Raw genomic sequence first — 26,248 nt, forward strand, 5'->3', positions numbered from 1 at the left:
ATGGTGAGTGTTGTGGTATACACAACAGTTGTGAAATGATTTAACACCCAGCTTGACTGGAAAAAATAAAATATTCAAAAGCTGATTCATTTTGGTAGGCTGCCAAGTTAATTTGGTAACACCTGATCAACAATGATCTGACAGACAAAGGATTAAAGACGATTATTTGGTTTTGGTTGATGATTTTGACAGCACTTATTGAAGCAAAATTTTACTCACTCTATGAGTGTTACGTATTAATTTCTACATTACTTGCCACATTAGAGTTAGTCAACAGTTGATTGTGTCCCTCTAAAGAAACTATATATGAAATTTTGACAAATATTTATTTATTTTACCCTATTTTTGGATACCCATAAAATTCAGATTAAATTTAAAATTCCTATTAAATACCCAACTCTATCTTACAATATTACACTCAGCCCTAATCAAAAATAAAAATAATATGTTTATAAAGTGCACAAACAGAAATAACCTTAGAAAAAAGGTAAATTCAGAGATCAACATATCAGTTAAAAAAACGTGTATTTACTATTATGTTTACAGTTCATTATGTACAATTTGCTATATAACATTTGTACCAATTTCAGATGTTTATTTTGACCAAATTGGATTTTAAATAAAAAATTAAGATAATTGGTTTGTATATTATGGTAAGTTATGCTGAATACAATAAAAAAATTCATAATAAAAAAATGAAATAACAATAAAAAATTATTGTAGTAAAATATTATAGAAATTTGAATATACTATGCCGTTTAAGTACAGTACTAGTTAGCATTTAAGTACAGTACAATTTGTGACTTAATCTAGTTGTTGGACTGAGAATAGTTAGGACGGCCGGCCAACTCCAGCAGGTATCGGTCTGGGTGGTCGGTCCACTCATTGGCTGACAACTTCACCACACGCTGTCGCTCTGCTTGTTTTACTTCCCACTTCTTTATATCCAACTGCATCTCTCTACAAGTACGCAATCATACCCAAGATAAAAAATCTTATATTTATTTCAATCATCATAAATTATTTAAATACAACATTAAATGTACTCTAGAGTTAAAGTGAAACTTAAAATATGCCATTTTTAGCATTTTATTGCCATTTGTAAGACATTGTTGCTAAGAGTATGAATTATACTTCGGTTTTTACTATTCTATTCCAGGTTTCATTCCTTTTTATTAATTTAAGTAAGAAAGTTGGTTGATAAAATTCACAAAAAAGAAAAATTCAGTTGTGTTTAACACATTAAACTGACATAACTTAAATGAGACAAAAAACACAAGTATGGGGCTTTTAGCCGAAACTTCGACTGGTGAAATAAACACATTAAGGTTCTTCGAAGCCCAAATATGTTCATACAGCTAATCATATGGAGGACAAATTTATACTGAGTAAACAAATGCAAGAAGATTTTCTCTATTAGTCAAATAAGCTAGGGAGTATTACGTTTGAGCTCATAGTCGATACAGAGCCACCACTCTATTGCTTTAACCAGAATGTTTTGAAAAAATTATTATTCACTGGTTGTCTTGTAAAATTTCTCATTTCTGTAGTATGAAATACAAAAGCTAAACATCACACGCAATAAAGGTTCACTCAAAAAAGCATGCAAAGAATATAGCCAGAAAAGAATGATTAAGTAATATACTAACGTGGTTGAACTAATCGTGAGGAATAAGGTTGTTTTTTTTTTTTTTATTTGACACCCAGTTGCTAAAACATCCAGTTAAAGATCAATTGTGGGTAGCTAAGAACAATGAATGGATTTAAGAGATATAATTGATTTAAGAGATTGGTCACCTTGCTCTAGCCTACAATGTAGGTCTAACCCAGTCAGTACTTATTCAATCTTCTATGTTTAGCCAAAATAATACATGCTGCCACAGCAAGTGCAACCTCTTTTGTACTTTGTAGACTCACTCTGGGTGTATCCTCTGCTTAGTTTTGATTCAGTTGCAGAGATAAATAAAGCAAACTAAGAAAACAAATTACTATAACTGTCCATTTTAGTAAAGAAAAGTATGATTATTATTCTAATTGGATGAATAATCAGGTTACCTGGACTGAGGAGTTCCGCAACCCCACACTTCCACAGTTTGAAGCTGGTATGGAATGCCTTTATAAGTCATCACTGTGAATGATTCATTGATGTCCAAACTAGGTTTCCTAGGATCCAGTCCTGCACGAATGCCTTTAGGGTAGCCACGAATTTTCATATTTAAGTACAATAGCTTTGGGCCACCTGAAATTGGTCCAAAACAAATAATTTTAAACTAACAAATAATTGAGGTTAGACACATTTTAACACCAAGTTTTTAACAGTGTGAGTTTACATCAATGCTTCCTTCCTTTTACTTTGTTAGAAACAAGAATAAACTAAATTAAGAATGTTAACTATTCACATCTTTTGTAAAACTGAATTTTGAATGAAAAAAAGTGGAGTAAGACAGTTATGTAGAAATTAATTGTACTTATAAAATACAACTAGTATAGTATATATATATATAAAACTTGCATAAAACAAATCTCAGTTAAGTCTTTTCATAAAAAAGATACCTAATTTATGTAATTTTTATCATTATTACATTTAAAACAAAAGGATTTTTACCCTAGGTGTAATATACTAATAGTTATTTAAAAACCAAAATAATTATGTGATTCAACTGACATAACACTCAATATACACAAAACTTTTGATTTAAGATATTACTACCCCATTGAACATTAAATTAACAAGATATTCTTTTTAACTTTTTCCAATAATGATATTACTGTCACAAAATATAAAAAATATTATTTTTACATACAAACAGATAAAAAAATACTTCTAATTTATGAAACAAAATAAACTAATTTCCCTTTTTTTATTTCAAAGGGATTGCTACTTGGCAATCACTGGCTAAAACACTAGATAGATATTTTACACTGCTCCACCTTAAAAAACTTCCTATGCTATTCTACCTAAAAAAGGAAAAATATACAAGTTTTATTATTTTTGTGTAATTTGGATTTAAAATGATTTTTGACAAGCTTATTGGAAATTTATGGCCAGTTTTGAGTTAAGGCAAATATGGGAACTCTTTTACTCCTTTAATTTTCACCATAACAGATTAAATAGACCAAAATATGTTAGTATTGGACAGTTTACTCCAAAATAACATCAAAGAGTGTATAGTTTATGACTTATGACTATTAACATCAATATTCTTCAAATTCTCCTGAAACATAAAATTTAATCCTTTTATAAAAATAAATATTTAAAAATGTTCTTCAATCTTGTTCATTTTACTGTTGCAAAGAAAGCAATGTCAACTAACAAATGATTAAAAAAAAAACAACGCAGTTTGATCCTGAGGCCATGATAATTGGAAAAAAATGTGAGTAAATAACAAAACAAAAAAATTGAATCGCTTAATAACATGTTGACTGAGGCAGACGCACCAGTACATACTGGATGGTTAAGATACTCAGTACAGAGCTGCAGTGAAGGTGTTAAGCAAACTAAGGGTGTGTTAATGCTATAACTATAAGTGAAAGTGTCAATCTTTAAACTAATGTCATTGATACCAATACAGACTAGAAAAAATCACTATTGAGAACTGATTGGTTAATAAAATTGGATCATAATTATGATTAGTATTTGAGAAAATTAATGAGCAAAGCAAAGTATTCCATCACTTAAAATGTTGCTATTTAGATACAATCCGCTAAATAGATACAAGAGCAAAGCAAAGTATTCCATCACTTAAAATTGTTGCTATTTAGATACAATCTGCTAAATAGATACAAGAAAACCAAAGAATACTGCAACAATGAATAGCTTTTAAAACAGTTTTTGCTATGACTGATTAATAAAATATTGGTGATAAATACTCAATTTTGCAACCACTTTAACATAAGTGCATGATAAAATCTCCGCAAGAGATTGGACATAAAGTGAAAAACAATGTTGTATTATAAATTAATTGTTTATTTGTTGAAGAAATCATGACTGTTATAAACTTGTAAGTGAAATAATTGTCTTATATTTACATATATGGTATGGTACATATTTTATTAAATAGTTATGTGATATACATATATATACCTAACCTATATATACATATTTATTTATATATATATATAAATAATCAAATACATTATAAGATTCCCTATTACTAATTATCAGTTGTCACTACTAAAGCATTTCTCTCATTGCAGATCAGAAGTAATGTTCAGATCTATTTTATTGCCAATTTATCACGATTTCGAAAGTTCTATTTCATTACAAATTTTTACAGTACATAAAATTAACAAATGAAGTGGTACAAGCAAAACTTTAACCTTCCTCAATATCCAAACAGATGTACAGCAAGATACCAGAAAAAAAAACAGGGTGTCAAACACTGTCTTCTACACCGATGAGCATCTCATATATAATCATGGTGTCAAATAGCATTATTACCAGTGAACATGTTAAATTTCATCCTTTATATCTGGCACAGTATGTTTTGAATTGAAGTACTGTGTATGTCACAGAAAAAATATGCTACTGCAAAAGACTAAAATGGAAGTAATTTTCCAAATAGATCTCACAGAATTTGTTTACGTCATCATTCATAAAAAACCTGTGAATATTTACCATTAGCAATGCTAATTAAAAATTACAATAAACATTAATTAAGTGCAATATCTTCAGTGAAATTGCGTGTTGTATGAATATAATGTGAACTTACGCTGCACAACATGATACAAGGGGAGTATCTGAACGATGATACTCTCCTCCCCTCCCCAATAAAGGTGGGACTCCTGCCATTCTTGAGTAGCACCTATACAGAACTCAGTGTCCTGTTCACCTCGAAGAAATGTCAGTGTGGGCCCACGGTAACTCAGTACATGGTGCAAAAATCTGGAACAAAGAATTGTGATCAATTACGAATATACTATACAATATTACTGCAGTGCATTAAAACGTACCACTTATTATTTCAACCTTTGATAACAATTGTCACAATAAAGGCCATCCAGAAATACAGTGTCCATCCATATGCACATTTTGAACAACTGTATTTTATAGAAAACAATGTGTGTATTGAGATATGTAATACTTATGTTGTTTTGAAGTTTAAGTGTATATGATATTTTATAAATAAGATACAGCAGTGTAATGTAACCCAACTCTAATTCTTTTCTATTGACATAGTTATATTTCAGATAATTTAAATTAGTACATTATGAAATATTAGTAAGTATTTCATGTGTAATAATGTTATTTTTAAATGTTAAAAATACTTTATTTTACATGTTAAAGAAGCTTGACTCAATTATCTTCACTCAAAGCATGTAGAAATCTTGGGATATATGGATTTACCTTATAAAATTCTATGAGCACTATCTCTGTTTAACTAGTTTCATGAACTTATTGTTTGACAGATTTCTATAGGAATCATATTAAAGTCTGTATCTCCACAAGTACATTCTGAAGAGATATATTTCTTCATCCACATTGATGCTTCATATATGGCATAGTTCCACGCACATCAAACTTCTCATAAATTCTTATAACTGTAACTATGTTGATTGTATTCAAAATTCTATTAACAGCTTTTTGACTTCTCAAACATCCAGTCTCCCAGAATCATATCAAAAGCTATTAACCCAGATTCCTTTTGTTACAAAACAATACACAATGCTATGTAATATAAATTAGTTAAACTATGGAACTACCTGCCTAAAGGCTTCAAAGAGGACTATATGTGAGGACAGTCAAGACTAAAGTGAACCTGTGGTTACTGCAGAATCCTTTTTATACAATTGAAGAGTAGTTTGGAAGAGAGAAAACTGACAATTAACTGGACTCACACCTTTTGTGAATTACAATTATTACAGTTGTAATTGTTTTCTGAAAATTTATTTCAATTTTAGTTTTTTTCAATTCAAGGAGTCACAATTCTCAAACAATTTGTAAATAAAGAATTTATCTATTGTCTATTACCTATGTTGAATAATTAGCTGATGTGGATTTCTGAACAAAACAATGAAGGTTTTCAATTTCTATGTTAATTTTAATAACTTTTTAACATACTTTACATATACAAATAAATATATATATATATATATATATATATATATATATATACATTAAATTTGTATAAATGGCAATAGCCTTATTTAATTTCAATAAATATTAAATTACAAAAAGTACTTGGTCCGCCGGGACTCGAACCCGGATCTCTCTCATTTGCCGGGTGAATGTGCTACCATTACACCACAGAGCCCTTACTTTTTACGATTCAATTATTTTGTATTTGGCCATATCTGTCATATATGCGTTTAAATAACCAAACTAACATATGATTCAATGTTTATTGTAATTAAATAAGACTATTCCATTTATACAAATTTAATGTAAATAAAAGTCATTTGACAGGTATTTGGTCTTCCGATCATTTGTTAGTTTGGTTATTTAAACGCATATATGACAAATACGGCCAAATACAAAATAATTTAATCGTAAAAAGTAAGGGCTCTGTGGTGTAATGGTAGCACATTCACCCGGCAAGTGAGAGATCCGGGTTCGAGTCCCGGCGGAGCAAGTACTTTTTGTGATTCAATATATATATATATATATATATATATATATATATATATATATATATATATTACATAAAACTATGACAAAAATTAAAGTACCAATTAATTTGTAATTGAGATTAAATTTGCAATGACAGTTTAATTCAGACAAAACATGAATGATGTGACATTGCTTTTAGTACTAACAATTAAATGAAATTAGTATTTCTCAATGCATTTTCAAATGTTAAATAATATCATTTTTCCAAATGCTCACCTCTCTTTTAAATTCATGTTTTTTCATTCATTTAATGTTACATTTATGATATAAAATTAATTGTGTGCACAAAGAAATGTTACACACATATATTTTAACTGATTTTGTAATTCTGTTGTTCCTCTGCAGACACACTAAAACAAAATGATAAGTCCCATTGTAAAGTTGTATAAATTATTAAATTAGCACAAAAATTTAAAATATTGGATTATAAACTAATGACGTTAAAGTATGTGTATTGGCACACATACCATAACGGAGGCAAAGAAGTAAAGAATATAGTCTGCTTGATTCTCCAAAAAACTCAGAATACAACTAATAATAACAATCACAATAGCAATAAAATACCACTAAAACTTTGAGTTAATTTTTATTGTGTACTATGTACATTTCAATTTCAAGACCATCTTTAGGCACAACAGAATGATAACAGTAAACGTAAAAAACAAATAATTGAAACAAATTAACAATAATAACAAAGTATATGGCTAAATTCAATTATTGTGTAATCAATTTGTATTGTATAAAAGCTAGCAAATAATAAAATACTTTAAACAAACCTATATTAATTGATTGTTAAAACATGTAATTAGGCTATAATACCAACATACAAATAATTTTATTAAGCTAATTAAAGCTAAACTTTTTAGACTAATTTTCTTTGGATAATATAATTGTTATAAATCATAGCTAATGGTTATCTAACCTAATTCTGACCACTTATTAATTGCATAACTCATTCTTAGGTTTTGAATAGTCTCGTTTATTTAATTTTAACAGTCAAATCATAGTACATTCAATACTGGAGTTGTGGCAGCATACATCTTTATGGGAATCTTACAAGTAACTCTTAATCACACATGCCCATGAAAAAATCAAATAACATAAACAAAAATTAAACAAACATCGTGTTATGATCAAGAAAGCCCTTAAAAGAGAACTCATTGATGCATTAAACAGCATATGAACATATGAAACAGCAGGCAACACGGGATAGTGCTGACATAATCACCAAATAGAATAGAACAATGTGAAACAAAGAAACCTAAGGCAGATTTAGGTATGTAATTGTATTGAACAAATACATATCAAATCCGGAAATCTATGGCAGATCTTAATTTCTGAAAGGAAGGAGAAAAAGAAAGAAAGATTCAGTTAGAGCTACATATTAAGAATTAAATAACCAGTGATCCTATAAAAGCCACTTAATATAAAAACAAATTTTATGCTCTAAGAGCATAAAACCATCCTTTTGTAAAACTGACATATTGCAGAAAATGACAACGAAATTATCAATCCTCAAACAATATGATACAATTATTAAGAGCCTCTGTTGACAGAAACTAAAGAAGCAGAATAGATAATTAATTCTCTAATACCAAAATCCTCATGTGGTGTTGAAAAAGTTTTATAAAAAATGTTGAAACACAGTTCACATGTTTGAGACAACACTTTCACCAAAATTAAAGAAAATAAACCACTAATAAAACTTGCCTCAACTTACAACACTTTATAAGAAATACCCAACACTGATGTTAAAAGACAATTTAACAACCCCTAACATTATACTGCATCAGTAGAATTTGTGCAAAATTTAATAGAGGAATTAGATAAAGGTAATAGACCTTTAGGAATTTTTATGGATTTGACTAGAGCGTTTGACAGCGTAATTCATGACGAACTTATAAATGTTCTGGATGGAAGATTTAGGCTTAAAAAATAAAGAAATAAATTGGTTTCACTCTTTCATCAGTAACTGTAATCAATACGTTGAATTATCATACTTAATAAATAAAGACAAAATCAATTTTGTATCCGAAAAAAAGCTCATAAAGTATGGCGTACCACAAGGTTCAATTTTGGGTCCCTTACTATTTATTTGCTATATAACAGGACTTTCTACAGTAGCAGAGGAAAACAAAATGTGTTTATACGCTGATGATGCAAGCGTAATTGTCTAAGGTAATTGAAACATCATCTCTTAATTGTTTGAATAAAATTAACTCTTCTTTAACTAAAAAAAATTTGTTACTTAACCCCGGCAAAACACATTTTATACCTTTTAAAACACACCAATCGAAGTTTAATTTTCAATATGACATTAAGATAAATAACCAAAATATAATGGAGGTAGAGGAAACTTGTTTCCTAGGTCTAATAATAGATCAAAATTTAAGCTGGAATCAACATGTACAAACCATAATAAAAAAAGCATCATCTGGCCTGTACGCCCTTAGGCAAGTGGCAAACCTTTGTAACCAGGATACTTTAAAACAAATTTATTTTTCTTTAATACATTCCCATATAAGCTACAGGATCAGTGTATATGGAGCTACTTCAAATAAAAACCTTGAAAAAATTCTTATACTACAAAAAAAATCAATACGGTTAATTCTAAATTTACCATGGCAAGCAACCGTTAAACATTTATTTGCACAATTAAGAATTTTAACTGTTTACAGTCAATACATATACGATACAATAACTTAAACAAAATTTAAAAATATACCTAACTATACCACTCATAGATATAATACTAGGAGTGGTATAATTTTTGAAAATCATAAATTAGAGCTGTTTAAAAAGAAAACTGAATACGCTGGTACACGATTTATTCAATACATTCCTATTGACATAAAAAAAATTGAAGGAATCAATCCGTTTAGAAATAAATTAAAAAATTATCTCATATCACAATCATTTTATTCTTTTGAAGAATTTTTTGAGGGCTTGGGCCATTAAACAAAAATAAAAATTGAGTTGATTTTAGTTGCTAAAATTAACAATATTTATGTTAAGTTAACATAAGATTTTAGATAGGTTAACCTGTAACTGTGATGATATTAGTCTATCTGTATTTGTGACACTATTCTGACTGTATTTATAATATTACAGCTTTCAATAAAGATCTATGACTATGACTATGACTATAAGCCTAGTCGAATCACAAACTAAATTAACAAATACAATTTTGTCACAGCTGTATTTCATCTAGCAAGGCTTTTGACAGCTAAAGGAATTAATATTTTCAAAAAACTTGAGGTCCTAGAAGTGAGACACTTGTCAAAAGACTAGTTCATGAGGTATCTCTCTATACGGCAGACACAGGCATGTTGCACGATTGCCAAAAATCTTTAACTGCACATTAAGCACACACATTCCACTCCAGTACCAATAACATTTGGTGTACCTCAGAGATCTGTATTACGACAAGTGTTATTCATACTAATAACAAATTATTTAAAACAAACACAGTATACTGTAACTATTCTATGTGGATGACAAAATACTGATCAAAAACACCACCCACTTACATAAACACAATTGCTCTGAACAAAAGATAGAGTACTGCAAAATAAACAACCTTCCAAGACATCTTAGTTAATTTCACCAGAAATAAAGAAGAATTCCAGTATCTACAGTCACATTACAGAGAATGAAAGAAAATTACTTGGGCTGGCACTAAACAAAGAGTTCCTGAAACCACCACATAGGCAACAACTGAATCCTTGTCTTTCAAAAACAGGCAATTAGAGCTCTAGTAGGTATTGAACTAAAGAGTTCTGTCAAAAAGCATTTGAGACTCTAGAAACAATGATTGTAGTGGTCATCTATAGAAGAGATCTTACTGTATACTCACAAGACAAATATCCCTAGAGGAAGAGACATCTATTTTTCTGACACTCATTGTCTATTAAGATACATCTTAGTAAAAGACATCATATTCCGACTATAGACTGCAAAACCTGATTCACCACTATACCATGTATGAATTAATTTAAAGTATTTATAGCGTCAGAATAACATGAGTACTTTAATTTAATACAATTCACACTTAATATTGAGGTTGTTGTAAGATATAATTTTTAAATTGATTAACTTATAGCACGTACAAGGTGTTCAAAAATATATTTTTTGTAATTTTATGTCTATGCATGTTGTTGACTCTTAACATTATATTATGCACGATGTTTGGTCCACTTTACTTTTGTATCAAGATGAATGTAAATTAATCAATTAAGTGATAACAACTAGCAGCAAAATGTCATAAAATTAAACAACTAGCAGCAATATGTCATAAACTAACTATAACAGTAACTAGATTGTAACTAACCAAAACGTTTCTTTTAGGGAAGTAAGTGTCATACTTACTAATTCGTCATCACACAGAATAACCTTCTGTATAGCTTACAGATTCAGTGCGCAACTGTACCACCGCACAAGGATAGTTGACAAGCATGTGTTTTACTGTGATAATATTATGTGTAGTGCAGACGAGCTCTACAGGTTGTCTCAACTCATAAGGAAGTTATGAGCCAGTAGTGTATGGTATAAAGCAGGCAACACATCTTCCCACAACATCTTGAGCATAAGGCCATGTCCCAGAGTCTAAAATTATCTTTAAATGTTATTGGCTTCTTAGTTTTGCTAATCACAGTTTTATTTTACTTTTAATTAAGCTTTCACCAGAGAGACAGTTTTTGATGCCACCATCCTTCTAGTGAAAGGATAAGAGTTCTGATGTTTCTTTTGTTACTTTATTTTCAGTTTGTTTCCTGAACCAGGTATAAACTATACCCAGACAAAAATAACAACACTTTCACACTTAGGGAAGTGAGAGAAGTTCCATAAACTGTGAACCATGATCTCTTTTGAATACCACTGATGGTTTACAAGCTGTTGAGGGAGTCAGTACAAACTACTAACTTCCCAGTCCAAGAACCAGGAAGGATAAGAATATTTTCTATAATTCATAGTTCAGTCGAATAGAGTAATTATAGGGAATTTGGAATTTGTACTGACTAATATGGTAACAAAAGTGTAAATAGTTCTTGAATGTCCCACACATTCACAAAAAAGCTTGGTTTCATGCTTAAATGTATACTAAGAGTTATGCCACCAATTCAGGCTTTAATTAGGAATACTGTTAAAGAATTCCAATTTTACTATTGTTTCAATAAGTTGGTCTACTTGAAATTTAATGTCCAAATCTAGGTTGATACATTATTTATCTCAAGTCTCTCTGCTGATTTCTCGAGTATCACTCCATCTAACTCTTTATCAGCCATTGATTCTGCAACAAGATGGCCTTATAAGAACATAAAAAAATTAAAATTATTTATGCTCTTATAACTTATTCAGCTTTGTTTTGTTTTATTTGAATCTTTGACATAGGGAGAAAGTGTATCATCCATAAATTTGATTTGCTTATAGACTCCAAAAAATGTTCTATAAACATGCAAGCACTGCTGTATTTAGAATTAAAAGAACCCTAGGTATTATTATTGAATTGGCAGTTTTTTAACTAACAGTGGTTAGTGTCTAGTTGTTTACAGATTTTTGATCTGTAATCTTCTTAAATATATGCCACAATTGCTTGGAACATTGAGAAGCCTCAAAGTTATTCTGGACACTTGACTTTTAAAAGTGCTACTGATAGGAGGCCACTGATAAATGGGGAGGAAGAGTATCTGTATGATGTGAAATTGATTGGCAAGCACCATTTTAGTGAAAAACTCAATATGAAAAGGCATATATAACAACTCTTAATTATATCAATCCTTAATTCCTTCCTTCCCCTATTTAAACCCATAGTTATAGTTTTCCTAAGCTTGGATTTCCCTTTTCCCTATGACCTAGATATTTTCCACTTTACACTATTACCAACATTTCTATGTTCGTAGCCTATCTTATTCTAGCACCCCCTCCCACAGTCCGTTTCACCTGACATATTCCTCTACCCAACCCAATGAGATCTTTATAATTTCCTATTACTCTAACACATTGCATTTCTTTAAGTCTCTCCTATATAACCCTTCGTGTTCACCTAACTGCAGCACCACCTTTGAAACATAGACACATTTTCATTATGTCTACGGACCCTAACGAACCTGTCCAAGCATTTACGTTTATCGACTGGTCTCCCGGAGCTGCAGCGTAAGACTTTCTAACAGATATGAGCAGGCAGATGTAGAAAAATGTAGACATCCCCCCAAGAACATCTCCATACGTTCCTAGGGAGAGACGATTCCGGCATGGGTTCCGGCCAACTGGCAATATTGAGGGTTCTGTGCATGTGCCAATCTAGTGGTTTTATAAGGGAGACAACCACAGGTAGTGCCTCTTATATGTTCCTGAGATCCCAAAGACACCAAGCTTACAGACTACAGGTAAGAAAATCTACTGCAAGAGCAATTCAATCAGTTTTCATACGCCTCTTCTGTTCTCCCGCTAGGAAATCCAAGAGGAACCTTTCATTCTGCGCTAGAGGAACACGAGCACCTCATTCACTTCCTCAGTTAGAGAAATCTAAGAGGAACCTTTCATCCTTCCCTAGAGCAATACAAGCACCTCTTTTGATATCTTCGCTAAAGAAATCCAAGCGAAACTTTTTGCCTTGCGCAAGAGTACCCAAGCACTTTTTTTTATTCCCCAGCTAGATAAAAATCTAAGCGGAACTCGTGTCCTAAGCCTTGAAGAATCCAAGCATATACTCCACTTACTCCACTAAAAAAATTCAAATGGAACCATTCGCCTGACACTAGAGTAATCCGAGTAAAAACTTCCTATCCCTCCCGCAAGAGAAATCCTAGCATATATTCTACCTTCTCCACTAGAGAAATTAAAGCATAACCTTTTGTCTTACGCTAAAGTAATCGAAGAGCTCTTTAACTTCCTCAGCTAGAGATATCCAGGCACCTCTTTCATTCCCACCGCTGGAGAAATCCAATCGAAATCTTTGTCCTTTTTGCTAGAATAATCCAACCACTTTTGTTTCCCTCTCCCCTACCACTAGAGAAATCCAGCATACTTCTACTTTTTGTCTGCACTGTGATGATTAACTGAGCGTATGTATTGACTCAACTTAGGTAGAGTCTGCTCTTAAGCTGCTTACCCATCGCAACTCCCATCTCCAAACTTCTGGAATAGAAGGGTTATTCATTCAGTTAGTAAGAAAGTTTTCACCTGACGCCACCATGTACACACCAATCATGTATGTATTGGTGTGCTCGTGCTCAGCAACTCAGTCAGCGACCAGCCGTGACAACTGGATCATCTCTGCGCTGCCCCCTTTTTTTATATTCAAATCTGAAATGTGTACTGCATTCATAAATCCTGCCAGTTGTGAAGTGCGGTCTGTGATTTGTTTTTTGTTTGCAAAAAACTTAAAACTAATAGAAATTCATCCAGAACTGTGTAAAGTGTACAGGAACAATGTAATCAGCCGTTTTGCAATATATGAGCTTTTTCTATGTTTTTCACACAGACTTTATTGTTTTAAATTATTTGGAAGCTAGGCTACCAAAAATGTTGTGCAAGATGGATGCCAAAAATGCTTACAGATCACCATAAAGAACAACAGATGGAAGCAGCTTTGACGTTTTAGGAGGCCTGGCCTACCACAGTCATGGTGAAGCACTACTGGATCGAATCGAAACAGGAGACAAAACATGGGTGAATCATGTGAATTATGAGACAAAATTACAGTCCATGGAGATACGGGCACACCAGTTCCCCTAAAAACCAAGGAATTGTCTGCAAACTTTGCCAGCAAGGAAGACCATCGCAACAGTATTCTGGGACAGGCAAGGCGTTTTTCTTATTGATTTTCTCGAGCGTAGTGCAAGAATAAACTCTGAACAGTACTCCCAAACATTGCAAAATTTAATGAGACCTATCTAAACAAGCATCTAGGAAAATTGCTATCCAAAATTTTGCTTTTGCATGACAATGCCTGACCTCACATGGCAAACTGTACGCAAGAACTCTGAACTCGCTCAACTGGGAAGTTTTTCCTCATCTCCCCTACAGTCCTGATCTTGGTCCACAAGTGATGTCACTTCCTGAAAATAAAGACCTGCCTAGCACAGCATTTTTACAACGATGGAGAGCTTCAGGTATGCGCCACTCACTGAGTAGCTGAGATCACAAGCGGCAGAATTCTATAATACAGGAATTTCAAAGTTTGTCGACCGCTATGATAAGTGCCTGTATTTGTATGGTGATTATGAAGAAAAGTAGTATTTTAGTCCCTCTTTCACATGTATATAATAAAATGTTTTTTTGTACTTGTGTTTGTTTTTTATTTCAAAACGTTCCTTACTTTAATAGCCCTCGTATTTTACCCAAGTACAACTGGGTCTGAGAAAATATGACAAAACTAACATTTACACAGTAAAATGTAATTACAGTATCTCAAAAATGGTCTGCACATGATTATTTATAAATGTTCTGCAGTAGTCACTGGCATGGACAGGACACATTAGTCACTGTGTCAGTGATTCATAAAAATAACCATTGTCATCCTGACACAAAAGGCTTGTCTTGAGCACTGTTTTTTAATCTGACCTAAATGGAGAAAGGTGTTAAATGAATGTAAGCAAAAGCATTGTGCTGAATATCCCAGTGATTGGCCCTGTTAGATTGACTGACCTGTTGGCCCCCAGGCCATGCTGAAGGCTGTTGTAGAGAAGAGTCCAGTGTGAGGGACATGACAGATCCAGCTGTAACATCAACATTTCCTATTACAGCTATTCAGTAACACCATCCCACTTGTATACCTGCGACCCATATCTCAGTCAAGTACCCAATAACTATGTCCTCAGTGATCTGTCTTCAATATCACGTCTGTGCTTCAATAATTTACAACTTTACGTTAAGAAGAATGACAAACGGCTATCTATTATGGTTGACAATATAATTGTATTTTCAAGATCATAAAAATATTAGCACCAATAAACTGCTAAAATTTACGATTTTTATGTAAATTGCTTTACAAGTAAGTATTCTTACATTTTCAATCTCTGTAAGTAAAAAGATATCTCTTTTAGCTATTTCAAGTTTTAACATTAAAAATGATCAATTCTTTGAATATTCTGGTATTTGTCTAAGTGAAGACATGAAAAATGTATGGCATTCGAAGTAAAATTAGATATAGGTTCTTTTGTTATGTTGATTTATGTCTTTGTACCTGTATTGGTGGATTGAGATCTACTTCTTATGTTTGTTATATAGACAACAAAACACAACAACTGCAACAATATCATGTGTTTGTAAACGTTAGCTTGGTACCTGTCTTGATGACCAAAACTTATTAACTATTCAATTTTTCACACAAGAACTTGTTCTACGTTACTTCGTGATAAGACTAGGCCACATCTGAACATCTGAGGTGCAACTTAAAAAGTAGGCAAGTTAAGTTATTTTGGCTGAGCTTGGTTGGAGAATTATTATTGCAGTGCAATGTATCCAAAAATAACTGTTTTTATAGCATACCAGACACTTACATGGTCAGTAATTAATACCTTCAGGCACATGATACACAGCCACCATCCATGTGTCAGGTATAAGTATTATTTATGCAGCACTATTTCTTACTATTTAACAATATGTATCAGTTATGACTGAACATTCTTATTTAGATTTCTAAGATTTTTATAAATTAGTCTTTAGTTTGTTTTCTATTCCTGAATTCAGCTCCATCTACTATAAATTAGCTGTTCTGTTCAGTTGGACTGTATACTTTATCTTTGGAGAACCCCTTAAGTTATTTACAAACATGACAATTTCACATCTCCACATATAAATATTAGATGAAGTGAACACAAAACGTAAAGCATTTGTCGTTGATTTGTAAAATATTTAAAAACTTCTGTATTAACTTGTGTTAACAACTATAATAACAACTATCCCTCCAGTTGAAGTTTAACCCTTTGACTAGTACTTCCACAATTAATTCGGCAGCGCACTAAGTGCCACCTGCGGTAATCCCGATAGCCATGCAGGAAGCACTAAACAATTTTTACAGTAACATTTTGTGAATAATAATCTCTCGCCTGAATTACGTATGCAATCTAGCGGAATGGATCAGAAATACTTTCTAGTAGTATCCGTGGTTACCACTAGATCACAGTTACTCTCTTGTTTATTTCTTTCCAGTTTCTAATTAAGTGCCATATGATGGTGTTCAATCAGTTGTTCCTAGTAATCAGCTGATTCTATTTCTGTTTGTGTACAATTATGTTGTTATATCTGCTATAATTATGTTGTAACCTAGTTTTTATGTTGTGGTTGACCTGATAGATTGTAAACATTTTGTTGTGTTTACAATGAGTAAATAAACATGGGTATTTGTGTAATTACTGATACTGTAAATATATGAATGTAGTTAGTTCAATTGTTTGTGCAGTTAATGATGGTAAGTAAAATGACAAGAGAAAGAATTTCAGACAAATTGTTAGCAGAGACTTTTATGAACAAGAAAAATAACTCTGACATTGATGAAAATAGATGGATAAAATCACTTTTTAGGGTACTTTTACAAAGAAAACATCCCACTAGTCAAAGGGTTAAATTCTCTGAACAGACTACATATAACATAAACTTGTGAATATACAGTAGTTGTTAATTCTTCTGACTAGTAATACTTTGTTTAGCACTCTTCTCTTTCACCTCATTTCTAGGTTCTTGTGAATAAAAGGGAAACAAACTTAATGTATTCAAAGGAATAAGAATGACTACAGACAGCTGCTAAGTTTTACTGTTGGAACTCATTTTATGTCTAATCTCCAGTGAAAAGGAGAAGAAAATAGAGGAGGAGCTTACACATTTAGTAAACTATATTTTTAATGAGTGAGTTATTACAGTTTCATAAATAAAGAAATAGAAATAAATATACTTTTGAGGAGGAACTTGATGGAAACAGTAAAATTAACATAGAGGAAAATTAAAGAGTTCGTTAGCCACAAATCACATTGATTGGACAGACAAAAAAGGCTTCGTCTCATTACTAAATAGCAACAATGGTTATCCAAAACAGAGTAGATACTTGCAAAACTTGAAAAACAGCTGTTTCAATTCAATGCAGTTCTCCAAACCTGGAATTCAAATTTCTTTTATTCATACTTCATACATACAAGGAAAATGTGAAGCCATGGCCATTCAGTTCGTTTTTAGACCTATAGTTATAATACACCGGTAAATTATTACAATTTTAACTACTTAAGGCTCAACAACTGTATATGAATAGATTGATCACTTTAGATCAATATTTCACTTTTTAAGTGTTGATATTCAAATTCATCTAAACAAACAAACCTGTTTATTCTATTTGTTGAACTGCAAGCAAGTTATAAATGAAACGTATAGATAATTACTAGGGAATCATTACTTTGTTCATTGGTGAAGAAAGTTAGCATTAAAAATAGAACATCATTTTTGTGTTAAAATCCGGTACCTACTACTCAATATGTGGATAATACTTATAAAAATATTTTTTTTTATTTTAAAATATAATAAATAAATAATAAAGATTAAAAATTAATACTAAATAAATTTTTTTTTTGTAATGATAATTTGTATTTTTTTTTAATTGAAAATAAAAAGTCACTCTAACAGTTAAAATTATTTAATAAAGAAACATGTTATTTAAATGTGTCTGCATTGTAAAAACCCTGAATAAATAAATCATGTATAGATAGTACTCAAATAGCAGATTATGCACTATTTATTACTAATCCAATATTGTAATAAAAAATTGAAAAGAATAAATGGACACAAAGTTGGAGCAAAAGGAAAGCTGAATCGTCCCACACTAACAGGAAGATAATTGAACATATTTTAAGTTAAGCATAGTAAAAAATAAATCAGAAAAGTATTTAACTTACAATTTTTGCTAGGTAGTTTTGCATTGAGAAGCCATTGGTAGAAGAAGTGGGAGAAAGATGACTGGGTTTGGTGTAAAGCGGTGGGAGTGTAGCGGCCAATATCCACACCTGAGACACTGGTAGCAAGGGTTGAGTCTTATCCCATGGTGTAGGGGCTTTCTCCAGCACTGGAGTTGTCAGTTCTAGCCCCTAGTCAATACAATCAAATGTTGAATAAGTAAGAAAAAGGTGGATTTGGTTAATCTTGATGTTAAATGTAAGAGATATTCTAATTTTTTCTAGTTTTAGCATGACAAAAATATATTATATTGATTTTAAAGTTAAAGGTCTCCAGTGCATCTTAAAGGATAGTACATTTTTCTTCAGAGCTGAATCCATTTTTGTTTTGCAAGTTCAGTCAACAAATGGCTTAAAGGTTATATATACCTGAATCACGAATGAACAAGAGAACATCACTCAGGAATAACTCATCCCAGAAACAGCTTAACTTTTGTTGCATGACAAATATCTTGCAATAGCCGTTAATATTTACTTTCATTTTCTTTCTTAACTTTATTCTGTTAATTTATGATATTTCAAAATGAGAACATGACATTTGGTCTTTCTGCAAACATCTTATTGAATAAATTTTTAAGATGAATATTTAAAATATATTCTATATTAAGTGCTTAACTCAAATATTTCCAAGGCCAATGTCCATGGTCAAGAGATTAATGAGTTAAATACAATTTTTACTAGTTCATATTTGTTTTGTAAGTGTAGGAGCATACATTTATGGTTCTAACCAATTACATTTCCAATGTCACAGTTGCGTCTGTCTGCCCCAATGTCTCGATCAAGAAAATATATACATATAAAAGTCAGGGAAACCTACTCCGATCAAAAAGTGTCTACCTGCAGCCCTTGTAATCAATCTACTTCCGGTCTAAGATAAGTGCAATAGTTGAGTGTGCCTTTTTTACAACGATGAAAAAATATAAATACCAACGTCCAACTAAAAAGTTACAGCGATCAAAAAGTGTTTATTCCGACTGTTTAAATTCTTTTCTTATATAATTTATTTGCAGTTTCAGAGTCAAGATTGTGTTGCTGTTCCAACCAAGAAAACATATACATATGTAGGTATCAGAAACCAACTTGCATTAAAAAGCGTTTACATCTGGTCTACAATATTTCTGGTGCCATAATTTATTTTGATCGTTTACTCCTTTCAAAAAAAATATATGTATATGTAAATTTAAAAAGACTACTTTGGTCAAAAAGCATCTGCTTCCATCACTTGTGTTCTTTTTCTCGTATAAGGGAAGAGTGGAAAATGCTGAAACTAATTTCATTCAATATTTCAAAATAATCTTTTATAATAAGTTTTGCGTAAGAAAGGTCTTGTTGTTTTTATATCTGTAGTCTGGGAATGAATGGGTCATTGAGACATGTTTGTGTCCATCCCTCTGTTTTTCCTTAAAGTAAATTAAAAATGTCATACACAATATCAAGGCAGCCAACCAGTTTTGGGTACCTTATGTGCAAACATTTATATAAGGTTCATTAAAGTGGGTTTTATAGCAGAGTTTAAATAGTATTTCTAATGCGTTAGATGGTTTAAATTCGTCACTTTTGCAATCTATAATAAAATTTAGATAGTAATTTCAACTTTGCAATCTGTATGTATACATTTCCCAAAAATTTTAGTGCAAATAAACGTTTTTGCTCCTCTGACGACTTCAGCATAAAGTCGTCGACAACTTTTTACATTAGCATTTGGATTATGTTTTGTAATTATTATTATTTTTCTCAATTCTAAAATATTTTGGGAAACCATTCCAATTTTACTCTTCATAAAAACCTTCTTTATACTTTAACAAATAATTAAAAAAAGAATTAGCCTAATTGGTACAGCCATTTTCTATATTAGCGCTTAGCAACACAGTGATCCATTTTTATTTAAAATATTTTGATAGACTTTCTTTCTACGTCCATATTGAGAATAAAAGTAAATTTAAAAAGGTCATGCATAAATGGGTTTTGAAAAATCCGTTTTATAATGTTGATAATACTTAATTTACTGTAATACTACATGAACAATTATATTTCCTATTCTACTGTAAAAGATTAAACCACATTTGGTCAGAAATGCAAAAATACAAATGTAAATAATAACACAAAACAAATACAAATCATTTAAATTACTCTGTGAAAATTCAAATTTGTACACTTGCTTTTCAACCAAGAATCCAGAATTATTTTAACTGTAACTAAACATGGTTACCAATCAATTTTATTTCAAAGCTGTACACTGAAGAAATTACAACAATAGTATGTAATTGATGGCCCAATTAAGTGCAAATTCAGAAAACCTATAATATTTCAATTCCTTTAGAATAAACAAAACAATTATATATATATACAGTTATACGTGATTTTGATAATAGTAACTTTTAATGCATAATGTATAAAGCCTTATAAATGATGCTTTTTCCATTCAAGTATTAACACTTTCTACATTTATATACAGTAGGCATACTGTATTTGTACTGGTTTTACATTATTTTATAGAATATTTTATTCTATTTACAATAAGGTTATGGAATAATAAAAAATAAAATATCTCTCAACAAACAGGTTTACTGCTCAAGCATTTCATAATTTATTTAAAGGTGTGTTTTTTAATGTTATTTTTTCGCTTTTAACTCAGCGAGTTAATGAGAACATTGAACACCTATGGCTGTACATGTTTTTAATTAGTTAGAAACTTGATAGAAATTTAGCTTTACAGACCTGGAATACTTTTTTATTATTAAAAGATGCAGCCCTGTAGAGAAGTCACATCAGTTTTAATGTGGCTTTCAAAGGATTTTAAAATATCAGTAAATGTAATCAAACAACAAATATTTAAATTTTGAACATATTTATAATGAGAAAAGGAACTTCTTCTTTATATTTAATTAGAAGTAGTGTTTTTGAATCCCTAGTGAGTTTTTCTTATGCAAACATTTTTTGTTTAGATAAAAATGCATAAAAATTAAACAGTATATTATTAAATGGGTACAATTGTCATTGAACTTATTAGTAACAGGTATATACAACTGACCTGGTTCTTATCGTTGATTCGCTCAGTAACACTATGAAAGCCTGTGGTAAGTATATGTACAATATAGCGATGTAGCACCGTGATCAGACGTTTACAATGTTCCTCAATCCAATGTGCCAGGTATACAGCAGGTAACGATTCTTTTTTATGAAACTGTAACAAATATTTTCATATTTATTTGTAATAAACAATATTAATGTTATATTTATCAAGTGTATTTTTACACTTACCATCCATCCCTTAAAAGGTAGAGGGACATTAAAAATAGCTCATCAGACTGTCATGCTTATAGCAAATAATAATAGTATTGAAATGAAAAACACTTGATAATACACAAATTATATCATAAGGAGAAATACTTAATCTAAACATATCCAAACAAAACCCAATGATGAGCTCAAGGAGTTAAAATGCCACATTTTGAAGAAATTCCACTAGGAATTGTTAGGCTACCAAGGAAATGAAATGACTGGTGGCATCAATGGTCATCTGTTTACTGAGATGGATGGTGGAATCAACACCCATCTGTGAAACGAGATAGTTGGTGGCATCAACATCTATCTGTGAAACGAGATGACTGGTGGCATCAATAGCCATCTATGAAACAAAATAGCTGGTGGCATCAACATCCATCTGTGAAATGAGGTGGCTGGTGGCATCAACATTAATCTGTGAAACGAGATGGCTGGTGGCATCATCATCTATCTGTGAATTTCCAAAAAATAAAAGGAAAACATACATAGCTATTGAACATTTAACAAGAATATGGAATCTGGATTGTGAAGCAAATATTTGAAATAAATTATAATAAACTAAACAAATGAAACAGCAATTTAACATGATAATAATATTGATAGAATATTGTTTTTTAAGTTGTTTGTTTACACTATCATAGATGGATTACGCAATGATCTGTAAAATAACTAATATTTCAAGAGCTGTTGTAGTTAAAAAAATATATAATAACCAAGAAAAGGGTTTTATAATGTTTGTTGAAGAACTAGAAAAAATAGAAAAATTAGGAGAGAAATAACCAGTATTTACAGACAGTATGTACTTTTAAAGCTGAATGTGACAGCAGTTGCAAACGTTTTTACACAATTTTGCAATGATAAACTATGGGGAGGGACGTTCTCATCCTGAATTATAGGATCTCACACCGAAATGAATATAACTAATAAATTAGCACATTTGTTTCTGTCAGACTGCTTATTTTATTCTCTATGTGCTTCCATACGGATCTGATTTGAAGAATCTCTACAGACAATGATGTAGAAATTTAAATTGAATACTCAAACAACTAAATGAATAACAGCACATCATTAGACTCATGGAGATTAACAAACATAAAAACACCTAAATATGAATCAAAGTATGCACTTAACAGCAAAGACATGAGTCAACTGAATAATAGGTAGCCAAGGTGACAAAAGATAGTTGAGATACCCCCGAAACTCAGTATATAATTTAGTGTCTAATGTACAATATTACAGACATTGACATCCTTTATGGGGCTACTACCCTTGTCAAGTACCTGATAATAATCCATTCCCTTAGTGGGGCTACTTAACCCCATACCTCACTATTCCTCCCACTGGCCAATAACACTAACTAGTAAAACTCTTAAAATAACAGGTGTCCAAAACAGCCCCAGGGCCCGAGCATGAAAAAAACTATGTCTTAATTCAAACAAGCTATGAGCAAATCAATATTAAAATCACATAATCAATCACTCAAACATAATTTTTACATTTTGTAAAAACTTGCCAAACTTATTATTACAAATAAATCTACATTGACAAAAGAGTTTGCAATGCCAGTTCATGTTATTATTCAGGCCACGTATTCCAAAAAGGGTTAAAAAAACAGGTCTCTAGTGCATTCTGCACAGCCCCAGGATTGCCGTGGAGGCCCTAATTACACACCGTGACCACACAGAACTCTACAGTAAATCAAGTGACCCAATTCAACGAAATAAATTAGAAATCAATTTTCAAATCTCATTTCACACAACCATCCATTCCTGATATCATCAGGAATCATGCAGACCATCTATAAAAGGAATATTCTATGTGTATCCATTGTTCTTACTTCAACCTGTGGCATATGGGGACTTTGGACAAAGGATCTTTTCAGTAACAAAATCAAAGTTCACAGTGGCTTGTCTAGTCGCTCTAAGCACATCTTTGTAGTAAAAAAATGTCAAACAAAAGTAAAACAAATCCAAGGATAAATATTTTGAATTATGGGACATGAGGTGTTTGAAGATCAAGGCGGCATATAGTATCATAAATTTTCTTTTTTTAGACGGACAAATTCTTATAAAAATAAGCCAAAAACATCAATGTCAAATTCTGAGAAATATCTACAGACCAATGTAGGATAAAAAAAAACAATAGCAGTCGTGGGGACTGCCGATAGAAGTGAAAACGGAACTATTAAGTTGAGAGTAATTAACAATACGTAATAGTAGCAGTACATCTGTAATTGTAAATGTGACGCGTTTTTAATTTTCCAATTTTAAAATCCACGAAAAAATATTATCAAATAACTAGAAATCTATTTTACCACGCTAGTAAGATAAATCTTATACCGTAATAATACTCATTTCATGATGAAGAGGTTAAATATTAAAAACATAATTAAAATGAATAATGCTAAATTTTAAATACAAATATTCGTACAAATATTAAAAATGTTTAAAAATATATTCGTTGTTTTTCATTATTCATTTATCTGTATAAAAATATGTTGTAATTGCTCAATATTAATAGTTAGTTAAACATAGAATACAAGTGAGTAAACACCGAGTGAAAAACAGTGAGTTGAACACCGTTGTAAATAATACAGTTATTGCTACGGATAAAGTATATAATTGCAATAACAATTAAACCCACAATATTTTTAAAACTAATAAATTAGTTAAATTAACTTGGTTCTTTCGTAAAGGTATTTTTATTGCACAATAAACTAATTTATTGAGTTAAAAACGGTATCAGTGAGCCAATGCGCCAACTACAGTTCCGGCAGAAACGTTCACTCATCACTTCATACGCTACTACAGGCTAAACTAAACTTCCAATAAAAAAATGATAAATTACAAAAAAAATATTCATCTATTTTCACACAACTTTCTCGCTGACAAATTTTGTCTGACCAAAAAATAAAAAAAATCCTCGCTTACTACTTTTTTCTTGTCATTGTAAACGCTATGTAAAATGTAAACAATAATCAAAATTATTTCGAAATTTTGTTAATATTTAAAAATGTAACCAATAGATTGCCAATATTAAAAGCTTTAATTTGACGCATCTTACAGAATTGTACGACATTGGCTTCACTTTTAAATCGCGAGAGGAAGCCGTAAAGGTCACTGATTTTCGCAGTCTGTTTTCATACTCCGCCGGGACAGTTTTAACACAGCGAGACTGACTTTTTCATTCAGGTTAGTAGTCCGCGGCCAAGTCTACGGTTAAAAAACACAGCGAGACTGACTTTTTCATGCAGGTTAGTATCATTAGCATGTCGGTGACGCGAACCGAGGATTTTACCCTCTACCAAAACGCTCAACGCGCCTAAAGAAGTTTTCACTTCAATAATATTTTCAGTGAAACAAAGAATTAGCATATATTGTCACAAATTTGACTTTTAATTACATAAGCATAAATATGTAGTAAATAATCCTAAATAGTGCCAAAAGGGGTCTACTGGGACCCAAATTTTAATCCCAAAATTTTGAAACTATAAGACAATCTGTGTGAAAGAAATCTAAAACTGTGATCAAATGTTTTAACCCATATACATAAACAATATTGGGTTTTTAATGGATTCCATCTAGGAATTGTCTAAAATGAAAATTTCAGTGAAATTGTTATAACAATTTATACACCTCCAAAAACAAGTACATGAAACAATTAGCAATGTCTAATAACCGGTAGTGGCAACTAACATAGCACACTGTATTAATTTTTAAACGTACATATTAACAGAGGGTACATATAACCTTCCAATATGGTAAAGGTATTCTACTCTTCATACCTTATTAAAAATTAATATCTTAAAACCTGGACTTTGCCCTCTTTAATTATCAAAACCCTAAGATTTAAGATAGTTGATTGTATTTTTGAACAATAGCTATGACTTTTCCTTAATTTAGTACACTTGTACCTGTGCTAAACACACAACTTTAATGCAAGAAATTTTATATCTGTATAAGGACACTGCTAGTGTTTATTTTATAAACACATTGGTGAATTGTGTATAAAATAATTTAAGATATCAAAGAATTATTTATTTAAGATATATTTTTTAATTCACTATGCTTATTTATTTTACTTTATTTTCAAACAAAAACTTAAAGAACCCTGCATGTCCAAATAAAATTGTTATTAACTTCAAAATTACTTTTAAAACTATTATCATAGGGAATTCAAATCAAATCAAATCAAAACATCCTTTAATAACATGTTCATTGAGAACAGAATGGTGTCAATTATACATAGTCATAATTCAAATCACATAGAGATACAAATTATACATTTGTAAATGAGTCAGTGAAATGTTTTAACAGATAAAGCGTTCTTTGGAATCGTTTTAGTCATGTTGAAGGAACTCGTTGATGGAGTAAAATGGACGTTCGGCCAACCAGCTGTGAAGTCTTGATATTCA

General features: G+C 31.1%; 1 protein-coding gene across 1 annotated transcript in view; it reads right to left on the reverse strand.

Annotated features, from left to right (window-relative positions):
• Window positions 1-508: 508 nt before the first annotated feature.
• The window catches only part of LOC124369080, a 59,752-nt gene continuing 34,012 nt past the window's right edge, over window positions 509-26,248 (reverse strand). Inside the window, exons 5-10 of the mRNA XM_046826799.1 lie at window positions 21,581-21,733; window positions 18,493-18,681; window positions 15,260-15,330; window positions 4,713-4,885; window positions 2,056-2,239; window positions 509-960 (exon numbers count right to left, since the gene is read on the reverse strand). Of these exons, the coding sequence (XP_046682755.1) occupies window positions 810-960; window positions 2,056-2,239; window positions 4,713-4,885; window positions 15,260-15,330; window positions 18,493-18,681; window positions 21,581-21,733 (921 nt within the window). The 3' untranslated portion in view covers window positions 509-809. The remainder of the gene's footprint in view (window positions 961-2,055; window positions 2,240-4,712; window positions 4,886-15,259; window positions 15,331-18,492; window positions 18,682-21,580; window positions 21,734-26,248) is intronic.

Source organism: Homalodisca vitripennis, chromosome X (assembly GCF_021130785.1).
Source record: "Homalodisca vitripennis isolate AUS2020 chromosome X, UT_GWSS_2.1, whole genome shotgun sequence".
NCBI lineage: Eukaryota > Metazoa > Arthropoda > Insecta > Hemiptera > Cicadellidae > Homalodisca > Homalodisca vitripennis.